Genomic DNA, 18,231 nt, shown 5'->3' with positions numbered 1-18,231 from the left:
AGGAGACCAGGAGTGCTGTGTCACAGAAATTATGGATATGCTTCAAGAAGAGAGCAGAGGTCATCTTTGTGGACTGTTACTGAGAGTTAAGGTAACATGAGGTGTGACAGACGTCCACCAGGTCTTGCAAAGCGAAAGCGGCTGCAGCCCCCGGTGAGCGTGGGTGGGGCGGTGGAGGCGGGTAAGCAGGACTAGAGGGGAAGGCGGGGAGCGGGTTTTGGGGCAGATGGCTTCACACCGGCTGTGCACACTGGGCCAGAGCAGGGGCTCTGCTTGTCCAATGCCTGTCTGAAGCCTGGTCTCCCACCTTCCCAAGGATGTCACCTCAGTTAAGCTATTTAACCTCTGACTTTCTTAACTTCCTCCTCTGTCAAATAGGGATGATAAGGATATTTATCTCTTAGGGTTGTCCTAAGGATTAGATAGATGCAGAGGACTTAGAACGCTGCCTCACTATCTTTAATATATGCCCACGATTATTACAACCATAGAAAAAAAGGATATATTAATAAACATTTTTCCAATTTTCCAAGGAAACACCAAAGGCCATTTGCTGACAGGCCCACCAGGGAGCAGAGAAAGGCCCGGAGAGGGAAGGCCGAGTGGCCCCAGAGAGGTGAGCAGAGCTGCTGCCCTGGCTCCTGATGACTTTCCATCTGATGCCAGTTGCTTGTGAAGCCTGGTGACAAATCCCACTTTTAGGATATCTCTGTATCCTCCCCATGTGTTTTCCTCCTTGTTGAAACCAGTCAGGGATCTTTCCTTCTCTGGCAACAAACCGTCTAACTGCGCTATCTCATCAAGTCTTAAGATACCATCAAATGTTAAGTCACATCCTGACTTCAGAGATATTAAAATGTGAACCTAAAACCTATGAAAAAGGGCACTGTGTTAAATATGGGGCCAGCTAGAGAGGAAAATTTTAATTATAGACATTTTATAAAATTTTAAGTACTATAATCAAGAAACAATAGATCTCTTATCTAAGATGAGCATGTAAACTCAGAAGGGAAGGTAGAGTTTAGAAAACAGATTATCAGAGCCTCCTAGTACTCTAAGTAAGGATCAAGCAACTAAGCTGTGACCACAAACCTGCCACTTTAACATCTCTCCCTCCAGAGCTCAGGACCGCCCCCCCATCAGTCAGTAAACTGACAAGTTGACTCTCTTGGGAGTCTCTGAGATGACCCTCTGAAAGCGAAGTGATAAGGGAATGACTTAATCGGTACCAAAAATACATGAAAGGCAATTCTCCCTTGAGTAAGTTAGAGCAGTTTCTCAACCTCTTTTTCTTTTTTGGAGACAGAGTCTCATATTGTCACCCAGGCCGGAGTACAGTGTCATCATCATAGCTCACTATAATCTCAAACTCCTGGGCTCAAGCGATCCTCCTGCCTCAGCCTCCCCAGTGGCTGGGACTACAGGCATGAGCAATTTTTCTATTTTTTGTAGAGACAGGGTCTCGCTCTTGCTCAGGCTGGTCTTGAACTCCTCAGTTCAAGCGATCCTCCCAGCTTGGCCTCCCAGAGTGTTAGGATTACAGGCGTGAGCCACCGCGCCCGCCTCTCTTTTTCATTATTCTCCCTCCCCATCCTCCCCCAGTCATTTTGTATATTTTTTCCTCTAATTGTCCTACCTCCATGAAATGTTAATGCCGCAGACATAGAGTATGTTTGCTCATGTACTGTGGCCCTTTGGAGGGTCACAAACCCCTGTAACACCTCAGATATTTTGCCCCCAGCAAGGACTAATCTTTGCTCACTCAGAGTATTATTTCCCCCAGTTGAGAAGGAATGAGTTATAAGTGAATGAAAACTTTTGTTCTGTCTGTTAGTTTATATAGTGATGATTGCTTTGGGGCCCTATTTTTTTTTTCTTCTTTTTTTAGAGACAGGGTCTTGCTCTGTTACCCAGGCTAGAGTGCAGTGGCACAGCCATAGCTCACTACAGCCTTCAACTCCTGGGCTCAAGTGATCCTCCTGCCTCAGCCTCCCAAGTAGCTGAGACTACAGGTGTGCCACCATGCAGGGCTAAGTTTAAAATTTTTTTTGTAGAGACAGGGTCTCACTATGTTGCCTAGGCTGGTCTCAATCTCCTGGCCTCAAGCGACCCTCCCCCCTCAGCCTCCCAACGTGCTGGGATCACAGGCATGAGCCACTATGTCTGGCCTGGGGTCCTATTTTTGAGGCAGAAGGAAAATTAAAAGCTCACCAAGTGTTGGCCCCTAGTTTTATAAAGAAAACCTATAACGATGACAATAACAAAACAAGCAAAGCCCCAAGAGAATTTATGGGTTATCCCAGGAATTATGGGTACTTAATACAGAACTGGACCTAAACCCTAAGATTCTTGACTGAAAAATAATACATTCCCCCTCCTACAAAAAGTGGCCCTATTTCTTACCTCTTTTTGACCAGTCTTGCTAGAATAAATGAGTGTGGAGGGGAGTTCTGAGAAGAGGATTCTGCATTGGGAACATTTTGCAGGTGAAGAAGGAACAGTCAGGACAGAATGGATTGGCTGGGATGAAGTAAGCAGCAAACGAGGACGAAGAGGAGGGAGAGGTAGACCACAAGACCCACCCTTAGCTAGGCGGGTAAAATCACCACGGCAAGTTATCAGAAACTTGAAGTAACCGAAGATCCTGGGGCAGCTAAGACAAGAGGGAAGCTAGGAGAGTGCACCGATAGTGCTACACAGCCCGCAGACTTCGGGTAGTAGTGCCAGGAGCAGGTTTGCTAGTCATGAATAAAACTGCTGAATAATTACCTACTTCCAAAAGCATTCATGGGTTGTGTTCAGGTGCTTACAAAGTACTTTGTGCTTGGTCCTGGCCAGTAAATAAGTTCAAGACAGTTAATATTGATAAACACAAACATAGAAAAGATGTGACTGGTGTAGCAATTAAAAATGTAAAGAGCAGCCATGTGTGGTGGCTCACGCCTGGAATCCTAACACTTTGGGAGGCCAAAGTGGGAGGACTGTTTGAGGGGCAGGAGTTCTAAACCAGCCTGGGCAACAGAGTGAGACCCTGTGTCTATAAAAACACTAAAAAAAAAATTAGCTAGGCGTGGTGCCATGCACCTATAGTCCCATCTACTCGGAGGCTGAGGCAGGAGGATGGCTTGAGCCCTGGAGTTCGAGGCTGCAGTGAGCTATGATTGTGCCACTGTACTTTCACCTAGGCAACAAAGAGAGGCCCTGTCTCAAAAAAAAACACCAAAAAACAAAACAAAACAAAAAAACCAAAATGTAAAAAGCAAACTCAGAAAGTGATTGCTATGGGCTAGGCACACTTCTCATTGTTTTTCATATGCAGAATCATTTAATCTCCAAACATCCCCATAAAGTATTAATAACTACAGACACTTAATGGAATCACTGAGATCACGAAACACTGCTGAGCACCTGCTATACCCCAGCCATGACAGCAGGTGCTGGCTGGAAGAGAGAGAGAAGCTGTGAGAGAAGTACACAAAGTATTCTGGGGGGTCCTCAAAGAGCCAGTGAGATCTGGGTTGAGCCTTGAGGTCCCGGTATGATGGGCAGGGTGTACACAGCCGTAGAGTCCCGGTAGAGTCCTGAGCATGTGCCACCCAAGGCATAAGGCACAGGCAAATGCAGAGCAGGGCTCTGGCAAACTATGCCTGAGGGCCTAATCTGGCCTGTTTTGGTAAATAAAGTTTTACCGGAACACAGCCCTGCCTATTGTTTAGTCTTTGGCGGCTTTGTGTTTTCCTGCTGCAAGGGCAAACTGAGTAGTTACAACAGACTGAGACCACATCACCTGCAAAGGCTGAAATATTTACTATTTGGCCCTTTACAGAAAAAGTTTGCTTGCCCAGGTCCTACAGCTTTGTTATTCAAAGGGGGGTCTGAGAACTGGTGGCAGGAGCATCCCCTGGGGCTGGGCAGAAATGCGGAATCTCAGGTCTCATCCCAGATTCATAGAATTGGAATCTGCTTTTTTAAAAAGACTTCTGGCTACTCTCATGCACATAAAGGGAGGGGCGGTGGGCCTGCAGAGTAAGAGAAGTCTGCCTTTATCAGATATATAGATAGGAAACTGGTCGGTAAGGAGGGCTGACAGCAGAAAGGGACAGGGAGCTTGCATCATATCCCAGGCTGAAGATGACCCCAACTAGGCAAGGCAGATCTCCATCCTTCTCCCCGACTTCACTAGTGCCTCTAGGTTGTTTCTAACAAATATAGTATCAGTTATAAATTATCAGGAAATAGAAAAATACTTGGCAACAAAAATATTAGTAATTATGCGTTTCCATGTATAATAAATGTATCTTGGTCAGTCATGCCTCCAGACATCAAGGCATAAATTAAGATACTAACTGGGTAAGAGTGAAGTTTAAAGATGAAACAAGGATCTATTCAGTGGCTATCTATTACCTAGGCTACTAATATATCAGTTCACAGGATATTTAAAGGTGTAATGCCTTACTGTTGGGACTCTTCTCCCCATAAATAAGATTCTGCTTGATACTAAATTTTTCTGTATTTTAGATGAATAAGCAATTTAAAGTTCAAAAGAAACAAAGCAGCGTTTTGGACTAGCACGCCAACACTATTCCTTCTTCCAGCTCAGCTCAGCTTCCAAGTCACTGTTTAACATTCTGCCTCCTTAAAAATTTAGAAAAGTTTGACAGGGTTATTTGTGGGATTCAGTATGCTTTAAAGTAACGACAGCACTGTAGATAAAATTAGATGGGTGAAAGGGGAAATTTCCTTTCTTAGATGCTTAGGTTTAATACTTTACATTCATTACGCTGGCAGAAATAATGCGAAAGAAAAAAAGATTGTATATCTGCTTTAAGAAATGCAACACAATTAAATTAATAAATCTCAAGTAAAAAAAAAGGGACACCAAATCTGTTGAGAAGAATCTCTGTGTTAAATTCATTAATAAAAGCCTTAAAAAGTCCATGAATTCAGGCAGGGCATGATGGCTCATGTCTATAATTGCAGCACTTTGGGAGGCTGAGGCAGGAGAATTGCTAGAAGCCGAGAGCTTGAGACCAGCCTGGGCAACACAGTGAGACCCCAATTTCCACAAAAAATTAAAAAATTAGGCAGGCATGGTAGTGCACTCCTATAGCCACAGCCACTTGGGAAGCTGAGGCAGGAGGATCACTTGTGCCCAGGAGTTCAAGGCTGCAATAAGTTATGATTAGGCTACTGGACTTCAGCCTGGGCAAGAGTGAGACCCTATCTCTTAAAAAAAAAAAAAAAGTTCATGAATTCAGTACAATGGTTAATGGCACTTTAGTAATAACAGTAACTAATATTTACAAAGTGCTTATTATGGGTTTATACTGTACTAAATACCAGGATAGACTGCCTGATTTAATCCTGATACTAGCTCCATTTTATAAATGAGGAAACCAAGGCACAGAGAGGCTAAGTAACTCATCAAGGTCAAACAGCATAATAAGGGGTGGAGGTGTGATGTGAACCTGGCCCTGGGCCTGCTCTGGAGTCTCCTCTTGCCTCCACGTTAATCTGAGAAAATTGTAAATGCAAAACGCTCATTGTAACTAACATGAAAAACAAAAAAAAAATGCTGTGATTTAGACATTCAAAGTCTCAATGGAAAGAGTCACCATATCACCCTGTGGACAGTGGCCAAAAATTGGCCTGCAATATAATAAAATCGAGGAATAGTGAGGTGGATTCGAATTAAGACACTGGATTTATTTTCCAGTAGGATAAAATGCAAAATTCTGAAATGCACCATTTCTTAATAAATATGGACAAAGACTTTTAATGATAATTACTATGATTGCATTATCTTCTAGCTTACATGTTTGTGAAATGCTGCAGTGAATCCAGAAGATAATAGGCACTGGCTAATTCTATTGGGCTAATGCTCTCATGTTGGCTGTGCACTCTTATTTAAGTAATTGCCTGACTGTGAATGAACAGAGGTATGAAAGTAAAGTTGGCACAAGGGACAGCATCCACATGGCACATTCTTTGTTTCCAGAGCTTTAGTCTATCAACACTCCCGGAAAAAGAGAAGTCGCTAAATAAATAATGGAAGTACACAAGATAGTGTGGAGGCCTTTTGAAGTCCTCAAATTGTTCAGCATCTTATACAGAGTTCTTTTTTGACTTTGTGCTCATTGTATTCCATTTTAAGTATTAATTTTGCCAAAGAACAAGCTCATCTCCTTCCAATTTTAACAGCTTCAGAACAAGATCCTGGTGACAGCTCATCATATTTCATTTTAAATATTAATTTTGTCAAAGAACAAGCTTATCCCTGGCAAATTTTAACAGCCTCTAAATTAAGATCCGGGTTATTTACCTGTAAGAAGATATAAGAAGAAAACAGCACAGGAAAAAGAAAAACAAAGTGAGAGGAGCGGCGACCGGAATGATGGGGCGAGAGGGTCGCCTGAACTCAAAACCAGTTCAATAAGCCGCTTCAGATTTTCGTGTTTAACTTTCCCTATTAAAAAAGAAGACACACCCTACTGGTGGTATTTTCACAAATACACATAAGGGAACCAGTTTGGGTTATTTAAAGGTATGGACTGTAGATGTAATCTGGGGTTACCTCTGAGTGTATGGTGACATGTACAATTAGCACGGCATGACACCTTGCTCTAATTCGAGTTCGGCTAGTAAGGACAAAAGGGCCGCCCCTCAGTGCGGATGCCGGGTGGCCGGGCTCCTCCGGGAAGCCCAGCTGGAGTCCCCTCCGGAAGGCACGGCGTGCCCTGCACACCCGAGCTCGCCGGCGCCCGCGTCCCCACCCGGCTCCGAGGCTCCCGCAGGACGCAGCCCTCGGCTGGGCAGCGGCCGGCCGAGCGGGGCGGGGGCCCCGGGGTCCCGCACGCCCCTCCGCGGGGCGGCCGCCGTGGGAATGCCCGCGCGCAGGGCGGGGCGGGAGGCGCACTCACCTTCTTCCTCGAACTCCAATTTCTCCAGCATGCCGGCTTCCGCGGGTCCCGGGGCCGCCGCCAGCGCCGCCTGAGGGGGAGGAGGAGGAGGACAGCGATCAGCATGAGCCGCGGCGCTCGTCCCCGGCCGGCGGGCTCGCGGCCGGCCGAGCGCTCGGGCCTCGCTCCGCGGCGCCGCCGGGAGGAGGGGCCTGGCGGGCGGACGCCGGCGGGCCGGGCCGGGGCGGGGCGCCGCAGGTGGCGCGGCCGCGGCCTGCGTGGCCTTCCGCGCGCGGAGCGCCGCGCTCCCGCCCCTGCGCCCGTGGGGCGGCCCGCGAGCAGGCGGCGTGCGCGGGGCTGGGCGCGGGGGAGCGGCGCGCCAGGGCGGCCCGGGGCGCCCCCTCCGGCCGCCGCCCGCCTCCTCCCCGCGGCCGCCGGCGGCCATTAGGCGAGGCCCGCGCTCACCCTGCCTCGGCCTCGCAGCCCGCACGCTGCCGCGCCCGCTCCCCGCGGCCCGCCCGCGTCGGCGGTGCAACCTGCGCAGGTGTGGGCTCGGCCCGCGGGGCGGGGCGCGGCGCCCCGGGCCAAGCGCAGGGCGGGGCGGGGCGCGGTGCTGGGGGCCGCGGATGCCTGAGGGCGACGGGCCGCGGCGAGGGGTCGCTGCTTGCTTCCCTTTTCCTCTTTATAATTTTAGATCAAACTGTCTCATCTCGTCCCCCTTAAAAAAAATTGCTGCAGGGGTTACACGCATTGTAGATGCACTTTGTTGCTATCAGTTTTTTCCAGCCATGGGACTCCTAATTTTCGTCCCCTGTTCACGGCCGGGGAAGCTGCTGTCACAAGCTCACACAATCTGAATCTGGTCCTGGCCGCTCCAGTCACCCTGGATCTGGGTATCTGAGACTCTCCAATCGCCAGCTCAGGTTGGCAGGCGGCGTGGCCCGCAGTGGTGCCGGCCGGGGAGGGGACAGACGTCCTGTCGCCTGACAGCCATGTCGGCGCCATCTACAGGGGCCTCCGCCAGCTGCAGGACGCGAGGGCCCTGTTAATGAGATTAGCTCCCTAGCGCCCATTAGGGCTGTCAAGGGCCCAAGCTCTGGAAAGGAACGTGGTCCTATCACTCTTGCCCGTAGGAGGAAGTACTGAAATCTTTCTTTTTGCTTTGTCATCTCAGTTGCGCCAATCCCTGAGTCTTAAACTTCACCTTAAAAAAAGAAAAGGGGTGGGGAGAGGAAAAGAAGACAAAAATAATACTGTAAGATGTGGTAAAAATCTCCAGCTTATGTCATGCTTCGTAGTGAAAGAATGAACATTTTTACTGGAAATAAGGGTTGGAAACAAGGCAAGGATGTCTGTTCTCACTAATCTTATTAAACATAGTTCTAAAAGTTCTAGTCCCTGCAATAAGGCAAGAAAAGGAAATAAAAGGGATACAAATTGAAAGGGAAAAAATTAAAATCATGCAGATGACTTGGTTATCTACAGATAAAAGCCCAAAGAATCTACAAAAACAGGAACTTGCGAGTTCAACAAGGTCATGGGATACAAGAGCAACCACAAAAATCAATAGCGTTTCTATATACTAACAAGGAACATGTGGAAACATTATAAACACAATGCCATTTATGGTCGTGGCAAAGAAAAGTAATACTTAGGTATAAACTGAAGAAGCCATATGCAACATCTGTGTGCTGAAAACTGCAAAATGTGGATGAAAGGAAAAAGCTAGTACATGGAGAGACATCCCATGTTCATGAACTGGAAAACCCAACGTAGAAAAGATATCAGTTCTCCCCCAAATTAATCTTTTGATTTAATGAAATTGCTATCAAATTCCCAAGAGGTTTTTGTGGACTTAAGATAAGCTTATTCTAAAATGTGGAGGGAAAGGCACAAGCTCTAGAATACCTACAACAATCTTGAAAAAGAATGAAATGGGAGGAATTGCTCAACTTGAGATTAAAGTTTACTATACAGCTACAGTAACTAAGACTATGTGGTATTGGCAGAGAAAGAGACATAATAATCAATAGGAACAAATAGAAAAACCCAGAAATAGACCCATGCAAATATGCCAAACCAATTTTTGATACAGTGTAAAAGTAATGGTGCTGGAGCATTTGGACATCAAAAGGCAGAAAAATAAACCTCAACCTAAACCTTGCAGCTTTTACAAAAATTAGCTCAAATCAGATAGACTTAAAAAACAAAACGTAAAACTATAAAACTTTTAGGAGACTTGACACCAAAAATACAATCCATAAAAAGAGAAACTGATAAAATGGACCTCATTAAAATCAGGAAGTTTTGCTCTGTGAAAGACTGAGATAAGTGGATGAAAAGACAAGCTATGGAGTAGAAGAAAATACTTGCAAACCACATAGCCAACAAATTACTAGTGTGTGGAATATAAAAGAACTCTCAACGCTATGCAGAAAAAAGCGAAAACAATCCAGTTAGAACATGGGCAAAAGATGAAGGGATATTTCACCAAAAAAGATATATAGATGGCAAATGCAAATTGAAACCACAATGAGATATCACTACACACCTATTAGGATGGCTAAAATATAAATAGTAAGAACACCAAATGCTGATGAGGTTGTAGAGAAATGGGATCACATCTGCATTGCTGGTGGGAATGCAAAATGGAACTGCCACTCTGGAAAACCAATTTGGCAGTTTCTTATAAAACAAAACATGCAAATCCCACATAACACGTCAATTGCAGTCTTGGGCATTTACCCTAGGGAAATGAAAACTTATGTTTACACAAAAACCTATACATGAATGTTTACAGCAGCTTCATTTGTAATAGCCCAAACTGGAAAAAACAGATATCATTCAATAGGTGGATGGTTAAGCAAACAGGTACGTCTATATGAGGGAATATTACTCAGCAGTAAAAGGGAATGAACTATTGATACAGACAGCAACCTCCAAATTTCCAGGGAATTATGTGGAATACAAAAAGCCAATCCCAAAAGGCCACAGACGGTATGATTCCACTCATAGGACACCACTGAAATGACAAAATTGTAGAAATGGAGAGCAGATTAGTGGATGCCAGGAGTCTGGGTAGGGTAGAGGGACGGAGGTGCCGATGGCTACAGGAGGGCAATGCGAGGAATCGTTGTGGTGATGGAACAGTTCTGCATCTTGACTGTTGTTAATGTTAATATTCTGCTTGTGAGATCACACTATATTTTTCCTCCATGCTGACTTAATTATGTGGAGGGCATGCCAATTTGGATTAATTTTAAAAACATTTATTGGAATATAATTCAGATACCATAAAGTAACTCACCCATTTTAAGTGTACAATTCAGTGATTTTCAGTGTATTCAGAGTTGTGGAACTATCTAAGTTTACAACATTTTCATCATCCCAAAGAGAAATCCCGTACTGGTTGGCAGTCGCTTCCCATTCCCTGCCCAACCCCCACACTCATCTCTAGGCAACCACTAATCTGCTTTCTGTCTCTATAGATTTGCCTCTTCTGGACATTTCATATAAGTGGACTCATCCAATATCTGGTCTTTTGTGACTGGTTTCTCGTTAATGTTTTCATGATTTATCCATGTTGTAACATGCATCAACATTTCATTTTTTATTGCTGAATAATATTCCATTGTGTGGATATGCCACATTTGGTTTATCCATTCCTCAGTTGATGGGCATGTAGGTGGTTTCCACTTTTTGGCTGTTATGAATAATGCTGCTATGCACATGCATGTATAAATGTTTGTGTGGACATGTGTTTTCATTTCTTTTGGGTGTACACCCAGGATTGGAATTGCTGGGTCACATGGTAACTCTATGCTTAATATTTTGAGGCAGTACCAAAATGTTTTCCACAGTGGCTGCACTATTTCACATTTTCACTAGCAATGTGTGAGGGTTCCAGTTCCTGTACTGCATAGTTTTGCAAATGTTACCCACGGGTACACAGGATCTCTCTGTATTATTTTTTACAAGTGTAGTGAATATACAATTATCTCAAAATAAAAAGTTTAATTTTAAAAAAAGTTTGCTGGTACACAGTGGAAGTATCTTTCATCCTATTTTAAAAAGTCTATATTTTTGTCTCTTGCGTCATTTTAATATAAGTAAAAAAAGAAATCCCTAGTTAGTGTGTACTGGTTAGGAACACCACCAATTTTACCTGTAACTCTGATGGCTTGATTTTGGGAGGCAGAAATGTGTAGCAATGGGAGGGAGCATGCATGTCGGGAGGACTGCAAAAGTGGCTCACAGACTAAAAAGACCCATAGCCATCACTACAGAAGTTGGTAGACAATATAAATTGAAACAAATTAATGTGTTATGCTATTTCACTTGATAATGGGTGTACAGGAGTGGCCTAAAATAAAAATGATTTATGTAATACGCTAGTGAGGTTGAATTTATTTGCACAGGTATTGCCTTAGTAAGACATCTCATGTTCTCTTCCTTAGACAGGAAGATAGTCATAGAACACTAGAAAAAGAGGAAATTGCTTTTTATAACACAATTTCAGGATTTTGAGGGCTTTCAAAGCTTTTTAGGTGTGTACATAAATGTTCACAGGGTCAAAAGAGAGATGGATTCGTCAGCACAAATTATTTGAAGCTGGTGGTCATCAGTTGTCCTTTCATGGTGATGTTTTCTTAAAGGCTCAACAGACTTATGCGAGACTTACTTCCAGCTATTTCAGGCAGGCGGGGAAAGCGGCAGGAGAGGCGAGGAGAGGGAGGGGAGGCGGGGAAAGCGGCAGGAGAGGCGGGGAAAGCGGCAGGGGAGGCGAGGAGAGGGAGGGGCTCTGGCAAGGTCCTGTGTGCAAAGAGAAGGCGCTTGCATTTATAATACCATCTCCTCTTGCAATCCATCAGCACCAGGCAAAAACAGACAAAACCCACCACCCCAAACCTCCTGATAATCCGGATGGATTTCCCCCAGGGAGACCTAAAACGGGCATGCCATGGTAGACAGGCGCTGGGTTTTCTTCTCTGGGCCGGTGCGGTTCCACCATTGGGGGCCTTTCTTCCTGCCCACCATCAGCTCCCGGAGCCAGTCTGGGGGATACTGGACTCCAGTGGGGTGGGAGGGAACAGAAGGGCCCGAGCTGAGCTTTATTGAGAGAATGCCTGAAAAACAGAGGTTTTGGTTGGTGAAAAATGCTAAATTATTAAGGTTTCTCTTACATAATTGTGCTCAGGTGCAGCAAAACACAGTATTTTGGAGGACCATAGGAAGGGAAAACTCCAGCCTGATAACTTAATCATAAAGCGACTGCCAAAAAAGCACTCCTTTATGCACCGAGGTCGGATATGAGCTTGCTCTGCCTTTTTAAAAAAGTCTTAAATAGCTACTGCAGGAAATAAATCAACCTCAAATACTGGGTAAGAAGGTCCTGAATAATTTAGTGTACAGAACCCGCAGCTTCTGTGCATCCTGCTGTCTTCTTTGAGCGCCACCCTGCTCTGCAAGCGCGTCCTCTGTAGGGTCAAGCCCGACGCGAATCTTCCCAGGGCTGGACGGGAGCCGCGCACGTTCCCTGCCGACTCCCCTGGCGTGGTCGCGTGGCCCCACCGCTGTGCGCCTGCCACGGCCAAGCCCCGGGCCCCACCCAGCTCCCCTGAGCTCGGCGCTGCCTCCTGCTCATCTCCACTTGAGTTTTCTACACCCAATTCGAACGCAGTCCATCCAAAACCGCCTGAGTCTTCTCATTTTGTTGTCTTAGCCTCTCGTGAAGCCACCCAGCGTCTCCATCCCCACACCTGTCCCCGCTCAGGCTCCCGGGCTGGGCCAGTGGGGCAGGGGGAGCCCCTCCGGTCTGGCCCTTTTCTAGTCCCTTTGCTTCCTTGGAGCTGGAGCACCGGCGATGGTTAATCTCAATCTTGGGTGTCAGCTTGACTGGACTAAGAAATACCTAGAGAACCGGTGAAGCACCAATTCTGGGGGTGTCTGTGAGCATGTTTCAGGGGAGACGGCGTGTGAGCCGGTGGGCTGAGTGGGGCAGATCTGCCTCAGTGGGGACAGAACAAAAGAGGAGAGAAAACGATTACTTTGCTTTCTCCTGGAGCTGGGACAACCCTTCTCCTTCTGCCCTTGGGCATTAGAGCTCTAGGTTCTCCCGCCTTGAGACTCCAGGACTCTCACCAGCAGCCCCCCAGGTTCTTGGGCCTTTGGCCCTGGACTGAGAATTGTACCATTGGCCTCCCTGATCCTGAGGCTTTGGAACTTGGACTGAGCCGTGCTACGGGCATCCTAGCGTCCCTAGCTTGCCAACAGCCTGTTGTTGGACTTCTCAGCCTCCATGATCATGTGAGCCAGTTTCCCTAATGTTAATAAATCCCCTCTTATCTATCTATGTATCTATCTATCTCCGATTGGTTCTGTCTCTCTTGAGAACCCTAATACAGATTTTGGTACCAGGAGTGGTTCTAGAGGAACAGAATTTAAAAAAATGAGTTTCCCTAATAGGTTTTGGTATTTCTGGAATTGGCTCTCTAATTCCAGACATTAGACCTAAAAATGTTATGGGCTCTAACAGGACAGAGAGCACGGATAGTCTATGGCATGAGATACAAAGAATATCTGCACTTCATGCTCCTAATCGACCACTTGTAAGCAGCAAGGAACTTGGCCACTGTGCCTATGAAAGCTTGGAACGTTTGTGGAAAGCCAAGATCTTTGACGAGGTTGGTTGGTTGCTTCTAATGTCACTGGACAAAAGATTGAGGCAGAATACTTGTGTTTTTGTTCTATTCTGTTCTACATGAAGCAATCTAAAGGAAGTACAATATTCAAGCTGAAATTAAAGGGACCTCCTAATGCCTCCATTGCATCTTCTGCACTCGGGAATTCTGTGATCTCTACTTACCATCAACAGTGCCATGCAGCTACTTAACATGGGTTAGGGTGAACTTCATACTTCATAATGCAAATCTTTTAAGAACGAGTTTTAGTGTCTCTTTTTATTGTGGTATAATTTGCCTACAATAAACTGTACCCAGTCCGAGTGCCCAATGTATTGAGTTAATGTGAAATCACCACTACAATTAAGTTTCTTTGTGCCTCTTTGTGCTTCATCCCTTCTTCCACCTATAGTCCCTGGCAACCACCGATCTACTTTTTGTCACTATGTCACTATAAATATGTTTTAGAATTTTATATACATGGACTCATACAGTATATGCTCTTTTGCATTTGGATTATTTCACTTAGTATAATGATTTTGAGATGCATCCATATCGTTGAATATATCAATTCTTCATTTTTATTGCTAAGTAGCATTCCATTACACGGATATGCCACATTCTGTCTATTCATTCACATGTTGATGAACATATGGGATGTTTCCAATTTTTGACCATTGTGAATAAAGCTATGAATATTTGTGGTCCAGTCTATGTGTGAACATGGTATCATTTCTCTTGGGTAAATACCAAGGAGTAAAATGGCTGAGTCATTGGTAGGTGTATATCTAACATGAGAAACTGCCTCTTTTGCAGGTTGGCTGTACCATTTTACATTCCTGCCAACCATATATGAGAGTTCTAGTTGCTTTGTATCCTCATCAACTCTTGGTGTGGTCTTTAAAGTTGTTTTTTTTTTTTTGGCATTTTAGTCATTCTAGTTGGTATGCAGTGGTTTCTCATTGTGGTTTTAATTTGCATTTCCTTGAGAATCAATTATATCTTTTTATGTATTTATTGCCCATTCATATACCCTCTTTTGTGAAGTGACCGTACAAATCCTTTGCCCATTTTTGGATTGGATTTTTGTTCCTATTAAGTGTATGAGTGTGGCATGCAGACTCTGAAGTGACCTTCAGTGATCCCCGCCTCCTGATATTCTTGTACTTGTGTGTGAGTGGGACCTAGTGGCTTGCTTGTAACCAACAGAATATAGCAAAAGGGATGGGATATCACTTTCGTGATTAGGCTTCTGTCTACACAAGATTGTGGCTTCTGTCTTACTAGAAGACTCTCTTGCTGGCTTTGATGAAGCAAGATGCCATGTTGGAGAGGCCCATGTAGCAAGGGACTGAACCAACAACCTGCAAGGAACTGAACCTTGCCACCAACCACATGAGCTTAGAAGGGGATCCTTCCCCAGCTGACCTTTCAGATTAGACCTTGGTCCTGGCCGACATCTTGATTGCAAGCTTCACAAAAGACCCTGAAACAGAGGACTCAGCTCAACTGTGGCTGAACTTCTGACCACAGAAACTGCGATAATACATGATTTAAGCCACTAAATTGGTGGTAATTTGTTATTCAACAATACATAATACAATGAGTTTTTAAAAGTATATTTAGGATGCAAGTCCTTTGTCAGATACGTGTATTGTGAATATTTTCTCCCCTTCTGTAGCTTGCCTTTTCATATTCCTAACCATATCTTTCAAACAACAAAAGTTTTTAATTTGATAAGATCCAATTTATCTGTTTATGGCTCCAGGTTTTTGTCTCCTAAGAAATCTTTACCTCCCTCCCAAGTTTGTGAGGATTTTCTTCAATGTTCCCTTCTAGAAACTGTATATTTTGACTTTTGCATTTAGACCTATATCCATTTTGATTTAATTTTTTATTATGATGTGCAGTAAGGGTGGAGCTTCCTTTTCTTTTCTCCGTACTGAAATCCACATTGCATGTTGCAAAGATTTTACTTTCCCTATTGAATTGCCTTAGCACCTTTATCTAAAATCAATTGACTCTATATATGGGGGTCTATTTCTGGACTGCGTTTTGTTCCTTGAGCAATATCTGTACTTTCATCCTGACTACACTGTCTTGATTACTGTAGCTCTATAATAAACCTTGAAAAAACATAGTGAACATTCTCCAACTTTGTTCTTCATTTTAAAAATTGCTTTGAATTCTCTAAGTCCTTTATGTTTCCACATATAGTTGACCTTTGAACAACACAGGTCTGAATTGCGTGAGTACACTTATACCCAGATTTTCTTCTGTCTCTGAGACAACAAGACCGACCTCTTCTCCTCCTCCTCCTCCTCCTCAGCCTGTTCAACGTGAAGACGACGAGGGTGGAGACTTTCATGATGTTAATGAACAGTAAATGTACTTTCCTTATGATTTTTTAATACCATTTTCTTTTCTCTAGCTTACTTTATTGTAAGAATATAGTATATCCTACATATAACATACAAAATATGTGTTTATCAACTGTTTATGTTATCGGTAAGGCTTCTAGTCAACAGTAGGCTATTAGGAGTTAAGTTTTTGGAGAGTCAAAAGTCATACATCACCTCTAACCCCCACATTGTTCAAGGGTCAACTGTATGTTTTAGAATTAAAAAAAAAAAGCTGGGTACAGTGGGCTCACGCCTGTAATCCTGGCATTTTGGGAGCCTGAAAGGATGAGGATCGCTTAAGGCCAGGAGTTCCAGACCAACCTGAGCAACACAGTGAGACCCTGTCTCTATAAAAAAATAGAAAAATCAGCGGGGCATGCTGGTAGACGCCTGTAGTCCCAGCTACTCAGGAGGCAGAGGCAGGAGGATGGCTTAAACTCAGGGGTTTGAGGTTGCTGTGAGCCGTGATGATGCCATTGCACTCTAGCCCAGACCACACAGCGAAACCTTGTCTCAGAAACAACAACAACAACAACAACAACAACAACAACAACCCTACTGGAGATTTGGCTGAGACGTGTTTGATCAATTTGGGAAGAACTGACATCTTAACAATATTAAGTCATCCAATCCAAGACCACAGTATATCTCTCCATTTATTTAGGTCTTTTTGATTTCTGTCTGCCATCTTTTGTAGTTTTTAGTGTACATACCTTTTGTTAAATTTATTCCTAAGTATGTTATATTTTTTGATGCTCATTTAAATAAAATTGTCTTTAAAATTTCATTTCCCAATTGTTTGCTGCTACAAGCATATAAAAATACCATTGATTTTTGTATATTAGCCCTATATCCTGTGACCCTACTAACTTCACTTGTAAGTTCCAGTGGTTGTTTTGTAGGTTACTTAGGATTTTCTACATAAGCAGTCATGTCATCTAGTGTCTCTTACCTTTAATTCTTTGTTTTGCAGTTCTCTGATATTGTATAATTTTAGCTATATTTATGTGTTTAATGTATTCTATGTACACTCTGATTCTTGCCTAAAGATATCATGTTATTTATTCCTTGATTCAGATGCATATGTAAAATGTATTATGTTATACATAAATATGTAATATTATGGATTACATATATAACATTATATATGAGTATATGCATCTCTCTATATGGATATATATTTGCTACTTTAGGCTCGATTGCCTACCTCATACCCTCCGTGTGCACACACTATAACCAGGCTGCAGTGGTACCCTGGGTTGCCTACTTGGCATCCATTCCCCTTCCTTTACCTTCCTTCCTACAATAATCTGACTTTCATTGTAGTATACACCTTTTCCTTACATGAGTTGTGATGGTGACAATCTCTCCCATGGGCTTAATGGGGGTACCTAGGGTTGGAGAGAGCCAGGTCCCACATGCATGTGGCACATCCCTGCCCATGCGCTGTCCTTGCTACAGGCAAACATGTAGCCGTGACTGCTACTGAGCACCAGCCTTCAGGTGAAGCTATTGCTAAGAGGGAGAAGAACTTGGGTCCTTGGTGACAGCTTCGAGCAGGCCTATGTCCCACCTTGCCTGAGGCCTATCCTGCCTCTGGACCTATAGGTATGAGACAATAGATGTCCTTATCCTTCAAGCCAGTTGGGTTGGAATTTTCTATTGCTTTGCAACGAAAAGCATCCTAGGTGCCATTTGGGTATTACATCAGACAGAGGCACTGCCCTCAGGAGGTCATATTCTAATTAGGTGGAGGTTACGATCTAATTGTGGAAACCAGGGTTCTCCATATGTCACACTGTAAAAAATTACAAAGTAGTTTAAATTTAAAACCTAGCAACTGCATGGTGTACATAAATGTGAAGGAGTCCTTAGAGAGGAAGGCTTCCTGCAGAGACGTATTGAGGCAGACTTTGAAGGCAGCAAGGAAAGGGGGGCACTGAGGTGGTGGCTGTGCTGAAGGAGAAGCCCTGACGGGTGGGCTGCTCGGGATGGCCCGTCTGACAGGGGAGGTTCTTGCAGAGCAGCTCAGGGAAGACTGAGAGACCACTGGGAGATAGAGGATGGGAGTCAGACTTCATATGACAGGATGTAAGAAGTGAACATAAATATCTTCAAATCACTTTTGACAATATAAAAAATTTAACATCCAAGTAGAGAAGGTTGGGTGTGGGAGAGCCTGGAATTAACAAGACCACTGACAACGTCTTTACAATGAATGCAAAAATTAAGTGAGCAAGTCTGAGAGGT

The 18,231-nt window shown here is 44.3% G+C and overlaps 1 protein-coding gene across 7 annotated transcripts in view; it reads right to left on the bottom strand.

Moving 5' to 3' along the window:
* PRKAG2 (protein kinase AMP-activated non-catalytic subunit gamma 2) overlaps positions 1–18,231 on the bottom strand; it is a 242,932-nt gene that overhangs the window by 47,323 nt on the left and 177,378 nt on the right. For all 7 annotated transcript variants that reach the window (XM_045565350.1, XM_045565353.1, XM_045565352.1 and 4 more), the window contains one exon: positions 6,921–6,990. In XM_045565350.1, the coding sequence (XP_045421306.1) occupies positions 6,921–6,990 (70 nt within the window). The remainder of the gene's footprint in view (positions 1–6,920; positions 6,991–18,231) is intronic.

This window comes from Lemur catta, chromosome 11 (assembly GCF_020740605.2).
Source record: "Lemur catta isolate mLemCat1 chromosome 11, mLemCat1.pri, whole genome shotgun sequence".
In the NCBI taxonomy this organism is placed as follows: Eukaryota; Metazoa; Chordata; class Mammalia; order Primates; family Lemuridae; genus Lemur; species Lemur catta.
Note: the sequence above shows the minus strand (reverse complement) of the source record. Positions and strands in the feature narration are given on the sequence as shown.